Here is a 14,467-nt window from a genome sequence, read left to right as displayed (position 1 = left end):
TTTGCAAAAACCTACCTCGAGCCGAGAACTTTCTGAAGGATGATCCTGAATTCTAAGATATATTTTTGCCGTTTCACAGAATTTTAGTTTAAAGTTATTGGGTGAAGTTCAAATGTAAAATTAATATAAATGTCGTGGAAATGCATATTTTGACTAACACGACATTTCTTTGTCCTCATAGGAGATACAGAGTATAAATCTCCGAAGTGTTTAAGTATTTAGTACGTGTATCAATGAAACCAATCGAAATGTGAGCATGAGCAAATTCAAATATATCCTGGAGTTCGAAGACGGTTACGTGAAATATTGAAAAATTATCAAATCAGATCAAAAAAGGTTCAATTAAATTCACGATTAAATGCCCACGACTAAATACGACACTTACAAGGAATGCAGATTGTGATTATAAAAAATTCCGCCTGAGGACACTGGAAATAAGGAAAGATTTTTGTAGTTTTAATTCCTTTATGAGTAATTCAGAAACAACATGACGAAATATTTTGATAGATGATGAAAAATGAGCTATTGGGTTAAGGTTACGATTAATAGATTTTATATTTTTCAATTTCTATTCTTCGAGAATAACTCTTGCAAAATTAATTTTAGATTAAGAACTCGTTTTTCGTTGTTACTACTGCAAATTAGATTCACATAAAGTCAGTTCTACTTAGCGTGAAAACTTTTATAGGGTACTAACACTAGACACAGGGGTTAAGGTGGCAGTTTCGTTTGTGTACTCAAAATTTAGAATCCTGATGCGAAACATTAAGGAAGAATATAATCAAATCTTTATATTTGATTCACGCGTGTGTAACTTGAACAAAGTAAGTGTTTGTATAATATGTTTTTGAGTGAATATCTTGCATGAAATTCATCGATTGATATCAAAAGAACAACAAAACCGTAGAATATGAGTGTACTTCTACTGGCAACTACTGAATAAGCTGGCATTCACGATAGTTTAGCGTACAACACGGGGGAATATAATCAAATCAGGAATAAACTATTTTCTTATTGACTAAATAACAAAATACAGGGATTATAGGAATTTAAAATAAAATTAAGTTTATGTTCTTGTTTTATATGAGGCAAAGGAAACAGGTTCTTCAGGAGTGGCATTGCTTAGATATCAATTTTAGACACTGTTATAAATCAAATTAGTAAAGAAACATAATGTGGACCTACATGAATATAACAGTTACGTGCTTTCAATACGTGGCATCAATCATTACTTTATTAGTTTAAACGTTTTCTGATTTTCCCTTAAAAATGACTGAATTGACCTGAATCTACGTCTCAATGTATATAATACTAACTTGGTATTGATATTTTAAAATAATGCAACAATTGACACTTTCAAAACTGAGCAGTAACACTAGTGATTCAAGAGAGTTTCCCTGAGGTAAGAATAACCCGTCGATAATACAGGGGTTTTAGATTACAAGGAAATATTCGTGCTTCTCTGATCTGTTCTCTAATGGATGACGAATTCCGTTCTATTCGCTTCAATTAACCCAGAAATATGGAAAAGCGACCAAAATAACAATAAAATACTGAACCAAATAACGTATATGCTTTATATGGTAGAATAAAATGTGAAACATATGCAAATATAGTGCATGTACTGTGCGTACGTAATACTTTGATAACTTCTTCACTGAATTCGAAGTCACGTTCATTCAGAATGACATAAAATGCAAGGTATTCAATATCTGGAACGGAAACTTTTAATGGCTTTTTTGTAGCCTTTCCAAACGTTAGCGCACGGGAAGGAAAAGCAGTGTGGATTTTGCGAACTTCCTGCAAATCGAGGCAAAGGGAAGAGACCTCGTGTCCGGCAACAAAGAGGGGGATCTAATGTAACATTCCGCCGGTCGCCGCATCAGCCGAGAGTTGGCCTGAAGAGCGACGAGTGGCACTCGACGACCCTCCAATTCATCCGCGTCGCTTCACACAGCAGCAGGCGAGTTTTGTTCTCTCCTTCCCTAATGAAAGTTTATCCTAATTCCACGAGTTATTTAACAATTTGCAAACTCTACGCCGAAAGTCAACACCGCTCAAATATTTAGATTTATTTTACTATAAAGAGGAAATGTGGGTTTAAAATTGATATCGACGCAAAATTTATTTTAGCAGAAAACACGAGGAAGTGCTGCTTTTAGAAAAATATTTTTTGCTTCCGTTACGGGAACCAGGGGAAAAGGTGCACGAGTTACTTTGAACTTCTCAATTCAGTACAAGTTTAAAAGTGGTTTCTTTTGCAACGAAAATATAAATATTTCTATGGAGTATTCCCTTATACTGATTGTTTGTATCCTACTAAAAATAAGAACATTCATTGAGCAGAAATGAAATGATATAGCAGTTATTATTGTTCAATTGCTAGAAACTTACGTCCTACGAAATTGAGAATATTATATAATCCTCGTTACGTACATAATTCTGATCCGTGCACGTGGTACTAAGCTTTATGTTTATAACTTGTGATTCACTAAATTGTCGTAAATATCTTCCAATTATCTACGTAACACATGACAAAATATAACAGTAACATTTATGTCATGTACTTCGTTTTCCCTAGTTTTATTCAAAGTTAGTTGTTATTTAGTTATTTCAATTTCCGATAGGATAACAAAGTGAAAAACCATCTACTAATATTATAGGAATTCATAATCTGGGAAATGAGAGAGGGGGGAGGCGGCAGTAAATTGATGCAAATATCTGAATTATTGAGTTATCGCGCAATTGTGTTTGTTACTGAACTAGTTGAATGAAGTACCCACTAGATAAGCGGGTACTTCATTCTATTCATTCACCTATAGCTAGAAATCTTATAACAATGTACAATTTAATATATTTCTCAGACACAGGTGATACAGTTGTATACTGTAAGTTGCAAAATAAGATGAAAATTCGAACATTTTGTAATATTAGACGGGAAGTTCTGTACTAATGCTGAAGAACGGAGTAGGTGGTGACTTGTCTTCAGTGTGACCTAAATTTTATACACTCACGCCTGTGAACTCTGCAACCCACAACACTCTAGTGTATTTAGTGTCACGTGCTGGCGAGTAAGTTGCCAATTGTTGGGAGAACGAACATAATTTATAATTTTACGAAGAATGTTAGTCATTCTTCATTGGTGTGCTTTAAAAGTTCAAGAGTAGTTCTTTGCGTAACAATTCAATTTCATATCCAATGTCCCTGCTAGATACTTTGAAAGAGACTTAAATACGGAGTGTCCGTTATGATAATTTGCAAAGAAAATCATGTGGTGAATTGTTATGTAGTTTGCCGCAAATATAACTTTCACAGTGCCTTAATATGTTTACCAAGAATCTGCTTAAAACAAAACATCTTCACGTCTCATTTGCTAGTTTAATATCAATTTTTATGTTTTAATATGTGAGCAAGACTCAGAAAAGAGTGTTATGTCCTTACCGAATTGACAATCAAGTTATGCTTAATTTCATTAACACAAAATTTTAAAAAGGTTCTAAGAGTAAAATATGTTCCTGTATTAAAAATAATCAAGTATTTGTTGAGATACAATTACTAGTTATTTCCAAGAAAATTGCAAATTGTCGCACCACCTCTTCGGCAACCTTTCGAAAAACATAAGGGAGAGAAAAATGTGCTTTTCTTGCCAGTGAGGGAGGAAAGTGGTTGGTGGAGGGTAAAAGCTATCTTTCGTCCTACCTTGAGACATGAGGGTGATGAAGTGGAAGACACTAAGAGCGAAGTAGCGACCCCTGCGTTTTCTCACTCCCATCCCGCCCGCCATGCCGTTCACTGGCACTCCTCACTCACTCGGCACATGCCACGCCGTACTCTGCAACACACTCTCGCACATGCCGGCCTCTCGCCGTCCACTGCCATCCACCTGTGCTGCGCCTCGCCACGACACGACCAGCCGATCGGCCTGCCCTCTGGTGCTCGCAGCTACAAACCTCGTGCTCCAAGTTGGGAAGTGAAGAAGATTGGTAGATCGAATCGCGTATGAAAGCGCGGAACGCAGTTGCTTCTGAAGATTTGACACCGATTATTCCCCCGCCTTCTCAACTAACAGCGCCGATGGAAGAAAAGGCAAGAGGTGGTGTGTTTCGTTCCCATTTGTTACATGTTATCATTTTTCTTGTTTACCAATGCAATTTGTTTCCTCAGAAAATGCATTGGTTAACGTTGTAGCCTTGTTATCGAATCAGAGTTGGATTTCTGATGTGCGCACGTTGTAACGAATTCAGGTTCACTTTAGTTAACCTTATTATTATTATTTATTACACCTATAACAGAGCTTTCGCTCCAATTACAATAGGCTTGCATATATACATATTTTAAACAATTAAAAAATTATAATTCCAACAATACAATACAATACAATAACAATAGAAGAAAAAGGAGAGCAAAACTACAATAATGGTTTCATAAAAAAGACACCAGCATAGGTATTCTAGAGAACATAAATCCAAAAGTGATATTCACTGAGGTAGAACAAGGTACATATCTATATACAGACTGAGGCATTTATAACTATGCACATGCAAATACTCATATATAAACAAATATACACACATACAAGCAAATTGTATTTATAAACATACCCATATACACAGAAAACATCTATAATTATTTATTATTTATTCATGATTCATGACCTTCTTCGAAGGACAGACAGGAATTGCATGAATGGCATAGCAAAATCCAAGTCTCCACCGTTTCTGACTATTTCATTATGTTTAATACATAGTCTTAGAATGGGGGAATTCTGATGTTCTGTTGAATTGGATTTACTGTAATAAAAAGGCTGCCTGAACCGCAACATGTCCTTCTTAGCATTAAATTTTAATGTTTGGAGGAGACTTGGACTGTCAACCAGCCCGTTGACTAACTTATATAAAAATAATTGATGAGATATTACTCTCCTTTCGTACAGAGGTGTAACATTGAATTCTCTGAGTAATTGTTTATATGATACCTGATCCTGAAAAGATGATCTTTTGTGTTTTTTGTAATATAAGTAACGCACAAATTTCTTCTGAATTATTTCTATTTTCTTGCTATTACATTGAGTGTGAGGTGACCAGACTACACTTGCGTATTCTAATTTGGTTCGAACAAGGCAATTAAAAAGGCTTGTCAGAGCTCTTTCATTATGCATGTCTTGTGAACTTCTAATTAGAAACCCTAACGTTCTGTAAGCATCATTACAAATCTGATCAATGTGTGTTCTAAAAGATAATTTATTATTTAATGTAACTCCTAAGTCATTTATCTGATTTACTCTTTGTAATGCACGGTTGTTCATTGTATACTGATAAATATTAGGTCTGATTTGCCTGGAAAAAGTTATTGCAAAACATTTTGTGACATTAAAGTTTAATTTATTTTCTATGCTCCATCTTTGTGCATTTTCCAAGTCTTTTTGTAACTTATGTGCATCATTTGAATCTTTCATTACTTTATACAATTTTAAGTCATCAGCAAAAAGTAAGCATTTTGAGTATTTAAAAATTGTGGGTAGATCATTGATGTATAATAGAAAGAATAATGGTCCAAGATTGGAGCCTTGCGGTACACCAGAACAAACTTTGTAAGTGTATGACTTAGCTTGATTGTATGCTACAAATTGCATTCGATTGCATAGGTAAGAAGATATTAACGTAAGAAAGTTATGAGAGAGACCAAACTTAGACAATTTACTTAACAATACATCGTGGTCAAGAGTATCAAAGGCTTTGGCGAAGTCCATATATATTGCATCAACAGAATTCCTATCATCAAGGGAATCGGATATACTCTGTGTGAAATTGACCAAATTAGTTGAAGTAGACTTTCCAGGACAAAATCCATGTTGATCTATTGATATATAAGGTTTAACATGGTTGAATATCCTGTTATATAGTATATATTCAAATATTTTTGAAGGAGCTGAGATTAGAGAAATGGGTCGGTAATTTGTAATTTCGCATGGGTCTCCCTTTTTTAGAACAGGACAAATTTTGCTGATTTTCCAAAGATCAGGAAAAATTTGAGTTTTTAAAACAATATTATAAATATAACACAAAGGGGTGCATAATAATTCGGCACAACCTTTGAATATGTATGTTGGCAATTGATCAGGACCACTGGATTTGGTTGATTTTAGTTTTTTTATGGCTTCATTGCATTCTGCGTCGGTGATTGAATCTACCACCAGCGACTGAGATACTATCATGTCAGAGGGTTCAATAATGTTATATGTTGAAGGATTTGAAGCATACACTGTTTGAAAATATTCAGCAAAACCATTAGTAATTAATACGTTCGTTTCCAATCTATTACCCTTATACATCATATAGGCTAGTTTCCTATTCGTTTTTTTTCTTATTTCTTATAAAATTCCAAAATGGTTTAATGTTGCTTATTAAATTGTTCTCTATTTCTGATACATATGTTTTATATGCTATATTTATCATTCTTTTTAGTTTTCTACGTAATTCAGCAAATTTAGTTTGATAGTAGTCTGAATATTTCATCTTTCTTCTGTATGTTTCTTTTTCTTTTAAGTTTCTTATTATATCAGATGTAAACCAACATGGGTAAGAACGTTTTTTACATATTGATATTTTCGGCACATATATGTCTATCACACCATTAATTACCTTGTAAAAATAGTCTAAGGCTTCATTGGGATTCTTGTAAGTAGCTAAATTGTCCCATTTTTCATTTTCCAAGTGTTTGTACATATTGTAGAAGTCAGCCCTTGCATAATTGTATACAGTAACTGGATTTGATTTAACACTAGTAACCTTTTTGTTTAAAAAGACCTGAATATGTAGTGACGGGTGGTGGTGGTCTTCCTCAAGCAACGGGTGTAAATTTCTAGTAAGATTCATGCTATCACTTATATTTGTCAATAGTAAATCTAGGGTTTTCCCATTTTTATTTTTAACATGATTGACAGATTTAAAATTTCCCATTGATAAAAAATTAGCAAGAGAAATACTAATAGGTCCACTTATCTGTGTATGAAGTGGAATTAAAGCAAATTTTGGGGACAACAAAGAATTAAACTGTTGATCATTTCGTTGATCTATCTCTACCTACATCTTGAATGAACAAAAGCATACAAATTTATCTAAAATGCATTTTGTAAATTATAACCCTACAAATTCTCGACAGCAACAAATATTACCGCAGTGCTTGTTGGTAACAGACGATAGTTTTTTTTGTTAGTTTGTTTGTTTTTGTAATGAACCTACAATACAATTGTGAGCAGAACATAAACATACAGTGGGCCTCCACGATGGCGCAGTGGTAGCGTCGTCGCATTGTAATCAAGGTGTCCCGGGTTCGATACCCGGTGGAGGGGCATAGTGGTTCGGATCCCACTTTAAACTGTAGGTCGAGTCCCAATCAGCCTTACTGTGTATAAAGTGGACTTGAAACACCAACTCAATCAATCAATAAACATACAGTATATTAAATTCTCTTAATTAAAGACATTTCTGAATTACTAGGGCAAATCAAAAGGTAAGTTACACCCCCTGTATAAAACAAACAAAACACATTAGAAAGAAAATAATTATTGGACAAAAATCTATGAACATTTAACTTTTTTCGGCATAGTCACCAAGGTATTCCAAGGACTTTTCGAATTCTGTGACCAGTTATTCGATTTCATGTGTATAAACATTCCGTTCAATATCAATTGAGTTGACTTTTGTGCTCATCGGGTAACAATCGCGGCACCCAGTGAGAGCACAGTTTTCGATACACCCAACCAGGGTCGTATCAAGGTTTGTGGAGGCCCCTGGGCAAAATGTTTTTTTGGGGGGGCTCCAATTTTTATTATTTTTTACTAGGAGCTTTATTTGCTCAACCACCACCACAGGATACTGCGCTATAGCAGCAGTAAAATTCTGCGTCTAAATACAGTATATTATAAAGAGAACTCCGTATATACAATATATATAGTAAATACTAAGGCGGTTCAGACGGAAACAGAGAATTGAGCAGTAGACTGTACTTACGTACATAATTTATTATAAATGATATTGTTTACAATTAAGAGTAAATATGTCACTACAAATGCACGGTCCATCTACTGGACAATTACCGACAGGTTCATTGTGGAAATTGTAGTAACTACACTTTCTTGAAGAAAATTCCCAAAGGCTTAACACTTATAGTAGACACACTTTTCTTGCCTTTTTCGCCGAACATTCATCTACTATATAATCGAAGTCCAATTCACAAAGAAGTTCATGTTCAATTAATAATAAAGAGAGATTGGATAAGCGATCCTGTCCCATGGTAGCACGAAGCCTGTTTTTCACTAATTTCATTTTTGAGAAAGATATTTCTGAAATACATTCTAAACAGAATTTGGACATTGGGAAATGTACTGTGGAACGAGTCCTTACATACAATATTATACATAGGCAGTTACATTGGGATGTCTTCCTGATGTTTGACATTGCCACTGCTTAGAACTCACAGTTCAAATACAAGGTTATTAACGAAAGAAAATTATGTACTTCGTAGGATTATTTATTATCTTAATCGTAACTGAGAATTGATTGTTTGAATAGGTGTGCCTTATTTCCACACCACAGCCAAATCAATCCATGGTATAAAGTATACTGAGCTTCAGATATCTACAAACAGATCGACTGAGAGCTGTGCTACAATTGGATCCAGAAGAGTGTAGACATAGGACAATATTGAAGTATCTTTTATTTTTAAAATACAACTTCTTTTGTAATTTTTCACAAGCATAGCCAGTTGGTTAAAAGTTTTTTTTGGTGGAAGCCCTTCGCAGCTTCCCTTTGGTGGGGGCCCCGGGGTAATTGCCTCAGTTGCCCATAGGTTAATCCGGCCCTGCACCCAACTGGTCATGAATCAGCATAGACACAGTACATATCGTAGGATATGTTCAGTTCACTTGCAATCTCTTTTAATTTTCACGTGGCCGTTGGCAAGGATGATTGCATTCACACGCCCGGTTTTGTCGATAGTGTTCTCAGTTGCAGACCGCCCGACACACTGCTCGTCGTTCACGTTCGTTCTTTCCTCTTTGAACATCTTGCACCATTTCCTAATCACGGGGTGCAACATTGCTTTCTCACCTACACCTCGAGAATTTGGTGATGGATTTCACTCCGATTATGCCTTCGTGCCCAACAGGGCCGGACTAAGGCGGGTGCTATTGATGCTGCAGCATTAGGCCCATTCCTGAAATAGGCCAAGATGAAAGCAGATGAGAATTTTCCGAAAGCTGAACAGTACTCTTTTCCTATATTAACCTGAAAATAAATCTTAGAATGAAATTTGGAGCCCCAATTTCACAGCGTTACTTATTATACAGTTACTATTATTCTTTGCGCTGTGACGTAACTATAACGTCCTTGTGTTTATTGTTCACCGAAGATTTCAAGCATCAGGCCCAATTTCGTCTTAATCCGGCAACTGGTGCCCACAAACATCGGACGACGGAGCGCACCTCAATGTTGGACGCCACCTCAATACGACGACGCGCCATACTCACACGGTGACTACTCGCATACTAACCCAGCTGCAGCATGGCTACTTCGGGTATGGGAAGAATACATTCCGGACAGTGTTGCCACCAAGTGGGATTATTTTTTCTCTTTTTAGTACAGGAACACGGCTTGGGTGTAACTTACTTTTTGATTCGCCCACGTATCTCACTCTTACTCTATTTATTATATATTTTGGTTACTTTTACGCCACTTTCCTACTTCTTATGTTTTGCAACAATGAATATGCCGGCCACCGTGGCGGAGTGGTTAGCACATCGCGCTCCGACACCAGGGGTCCCGGGATGGAATCCTGGCCTCGGCATGGACGTTTTTGAGTGTTCATTCATCAATTTAATCATATCGTAATGTTCCGTAGTATTTTTTTAATTATTATGTACAACGAACTCCAACTCCCAGTCATTCAACCATCGTTTTCCAATCAGGAAATATTCAGAAACATCAGAGGAATGCAGTGTCAGACAGCACTTAAGCTCTTCCTGGTCATCAGAAGCATAAACATGTAAACAGGCGAAATCCAGGAAGAGGCTACAGGCCTGACTCTGCATTTGTTTAGTAAATTGAAATTGAATAAATATCTGGGAGGCAGGGAGATCGAGAGGAGTTCTAATTCAGTGATTGAGGAGGAAGTTACGATTGAATATAGAGAGAGGAGGAGGTTCTAGGGAGAGCGTGTTAACGCGAGTCGCAAGTCAGACTCTACGTACAGTCACAAGCATAACCTCTCACGGCAGATCTTCAGTTGCAGTACAGAGACATTAGCCATGCTGATCCAATCTGTAGGTGTTTGAAACTCAAGAGTTGTGCGTTGCCATTCAAGTGTGTCAATTAGTACCTCTTGCTCTTTACCATCAAGCTCACCATGAGCAGAGTGTGCTCTACCATGAAGGATGAATGATGAAGTGAGCTACATTCCCAAGAGATCCCTCATACCTAAGGGTATGATACGATATAATCACTCATCCCCATCTTCTCAAATTAGCCAAAAGTGGCACAAAAAATGAAGTAAAATAAAGCAAATCAATCAAGCAAGCAACAATGAATATGAATGTGTGATTGGACAAATACAATGATTTAACCATGTCTCACACAGATTTGGAACCTGAGACTTTGGCTTCGTAGCGCGTTATGCAGATAGCTCCTCCACGGAAGACTGCTACTACTTCATGTTTGAGTGAAATTTATATATGATTACCATTTTTCTACATTTGACAGCACATACACACATACTAATAAACGACCATACAAAGTTCTTGTAATGTAACGAACTAGTACTGCAAGCTGAAAGTATTTTCTTTATTTAAAATCTACGTACACCAGTCCAATTACAAGTACAATGTATTAAAATAGTTCACGGCAGCCTAAAATACCCAAAATAGACACAATAAATACAGTGTGTCCGAAAAGTCACGCAACCCGGTGTTTACGACCGTATAACGGAATAGCGAAACGGAATGAGAAGAAACGCTTTCCGCCAAGAGAATGCCCTGTGTATTGGGAAAATTTAGAGAGACAAACATATGTAAGAACATGTATGTTTTAATAAAAAATAAGCAAAGTGTTGCCAAAGGCGGGAAAAAAATATTTGCAAATCGTGTATATTGATGCACAGAACTCACTGAGGTAAATTATTGCAACATTTCACAATACCAACGAACAATTTGGATGGCCATCTAATGAATTTGACAGAAAAAGAACTTTGACGAAGTTTCAAAAACATTGCAGAAGGGAATAAATGGGCTGTTCCAAAAATCGATGTTTTCACAATATTACGAGCGACACTGGCAACACTGTTGGTGTCACGTGTCACTAACAGACGTGTTTCACCTCAGGCTATCACACTAAGGCATTTTTAACGACAAAGGAGAAAGTTGGTTATTCTCGAACATATGCAATAAATTACATACACCTTGCAACCCTGAAATGTGGTTTCAATTAGATAGGTATGTCAACAGCCAAAATTCCAGGCATTGGTCGACAGAAAACCCACATCAGTTGCATGAACTACCCTTGCACTCTCCGAAAATCGGTGTATGGTGTGGAATATCGCGACGTCGTATTGTGGGACCGTTATTCTTTGAGACAACAGTGGATACTGCTGTGTACGGGGATCTCATAATGCAATTCGTTGCTCTCCTGGAAGAAGACGAACGTGATGTTCGGGTACAACAAGATGGAGCAACTTGCCATACATCTAATGAATCTCTTCGTATGCTGAGAGAATTCCAAGGATTTATGGCCCAGTCGCTCGCCCGATTTAACATCTGCAGATTTTTTTCTGTGGAGTTACTTAAAGGGGAAAGTATACCAAACGGGACCCAGAACATTGGAGGAGCTGAAACGAAACATTACACAGGAAATTAATAATATCGGTGATGCAACCCTCAGGAAGGCATCTGAGAACATGATCAAGCGAACCAACTTATGTATCCAAGAAAATGGTGGACACTTCGAACATTTGCTTTAATTTGTAGGGATACCCACATTTCAGGGTTGCAAGGTGTATGTAATTTATTGCATATGTTCGAGAATAACCAACTTTCTCCTTTGTCGTTAAAAGTGCCTTAGTGTGATAGCCTGAGGTGAAACACGTCTGTTAGTGACACGTGACACCAACAGTGTTGCCAGTGTCGCTCGTAATATTGTGAAAACATCGATTTTTGGAACAGCCCATTTATTCCCTTCTGCAATGTTTTTGAAACTTCGTCAAAGTTCTTTTTCTGTCAAATTCATTAGATGGCCATCCAAATTGTTCGTTGGTATTGTGAAATGTTGCAATAATTTACCTCAGTGAGTTCTGTGCATCAATATACACGATTTGCAAATATTTTTTTTCCGCCTTTGGCAACACTTTGCTTATTTGTTATTAAAACATACATGTTCTTACATATGTTTGTCTCTCTAAATTTTCCCAATACACAGGGCATTCTCTTGGCGGAAAGCGTTTCTTCTCATTCCGTTTCACTATTCCGTTATACGGTCGTAAACACCGGGTTGCGTGACTTTTCGGACACTCTGTATAATACAAGTTATCATTTCATATAAGATTCATGAATTCAGATTTACAATAAAGAAAGCCCAAATCTACATAAATTCATTAGTTCTTTATGGTAGTTATCAGCAAAAATCTGTAAACATGTAGTGGCCTCAGGTAACCGTTGTATGATCATGTGGATTACTCATCGATATTTCACAAACCTACAGAGATTGAAGTGGTAAACTCAGATTGCTATTTAATAAGAAAGTGTAATAAACTTATCCGTTTAACCGCAAGAGACAAAGATCGATATATGTAACTCTGAAACTAACAATACAAAAAAAATTTGATATTCAAGAGCTAGTAAATACGATATGAACGTGATATACATTATATCTACTGGAACATCTAATCAACCATCGAATTATTGCTATATTTTCGAAATCAAATATAGTAAGTTGAAATAATTTTGGTATATTTGTTCAAACATACATACGCACATACATATGTGTGTAGACACACACAATATTGACCTATTCATTTATTTGGTCCAGTCAATAATCGAATGAAATTTATATGAATCGATTTCCAAGACACTACCAGACAAAGACTTTCAGATAAAACATTGGGCAGTTTTGCAGATTCTTTTAGAACAACATGTCCTGACCACAAATCTGACAGATTTGAGCCTAGTGTACTTGATAAAGTAGATCACAATCATTTTCCGAAATAAGTTGTAATAAAACTTTCCTGTCCTATTCTTGAAACTCCATTCTAAGCAAACTCCCAGTAGGAGTTGTGTTTCCAAGGAACGATGAAACCAAAAGAAACCAATTTACTGCCGCGCAGCCTCGTCCATCATTTTGAAATAGTATAGAGCAAAAAATAAGCATGAAAAATTATCCATTTATCTCACAAAGTGATCTGGTTCTTTTCCAAGCAAATATCAATCCTAGTGTACCTTACAGCTTTTATATTTTGGAAATATGTGGTTTGGTATATCATGACATGATATCTTCAAATTGCAACACACTTGTGCTGTACGTCTCAAAAAATAATAATGAAGACACAAGTGTAGTTAATTTTGTTGCAGATGATTATGGAGGAATTTACTACAGCATCGCTTTAGCATCAGAAGACCAGTAACTTATTCCAATTATCCCTCTAGAGATTCTGTTGAAAATTCCAAATTAAAATTTCTACAGGCTACTTCGTGCAAGCTTGTTGAAATATATGTAAAATACATGTCAAACTTATCCATTTGTGATAAACCTGTAATATATGAAGGACCAGGGGGCTCAGGGATCAGAATGAGAATGTTTCAAAAGGCACTTAAGTTCCAAATAGATGGAGTTAAGTCCACTTTATGCACAGACAGGCTAATCGGAACTGGACCTAAAGTTTAAAGAGGCATGCGAACCACTATTACAACTACCATTATTATTATTATTATTATTATTATTATTATTATTATTATTATTATTATTACTACAAGAAGCAGACGTTACCGCTACGCTATCGGTAGAGACTAATTTGATGGAACAATCTTGTTTAGTGTTGAGGATGAAACAAAATTGAAAATTGAAGACCTTGCACAGGGACGTTGTAACTACAAATTTAGTACTTGTGATGAAATCAGTAAAATACAGTTGCACATAACAATTTTAGAGATATATTTGTAGTATTGTACCCATATACTCGGTATTACCTAGGTTGCATGTAGCATTATTACGAAATAAAGAAATATTCTTTCTAAGGTCGGGAGAAAACGTGAAATTTCGTACTACGTCTTTTTTCTACATAAAAGAGTCTAAAAATCCATACAGGGTTTATAATGGCACATTAAATACCATGATTCAGATATGAGAGTGTATATTTGTTCATAGAAACATATCAGAAAACTTCAATGTGTTCAATGAGACAAAAATAGTGAAACATCCTTACAAAA

General features: G+C 36.0%; 1 protein-coding gene across 2 annotated transcripts in view; it reads right to left on the bottom strand.

Moving 5' to 3' along the window:
* The window catches only part of LOC145995207 (lachesin-like), an 828,831-nt gene extending 824,971 nt beyond the window's left edge, over nucleotides 1-3,860 (bottom strand). For both annotated transcript variants that reach the window (XM_083131770.1, XM_083131771.1), the window contains exon 1: nucleotides 3,700-3,860. In XM_083131770.1, coding sequence (XP_082987896.1) covers nucleotides 3,700-3,784 — 85 coding nt within the window. In that variant the 5' untranslated portion in view covers nucleotides 3,785-3,860. The remainder of the gene's footprint in view (nucleotides 1-3,699) is intronic.
* Between the last annotated feature and the right edge of the window lie 10,607 nt (nucleotides 3,861-14,467).

Source organism: Lepisma saccharinum, chromosome 11, assembly GCF_977018435.1.
Source record: "Lepisma saccharinum chromosome 11, izLepSacc3.1, whole genome shotgun sequence".
In the NCBI taxonomy this organism is placed as follows: domain Eukaryota; kingdom Metazoa; phylum Arthropoda; class Insecta; order Zygentoma; family Lepismatidae; genus Lepisma; species Lepisma saccharinum.
The sequence above is the reverse complement of the archived record's forward strand: the minus strand, read 5'-3'. Positions and strand labels throughout refer to the sequence as shown.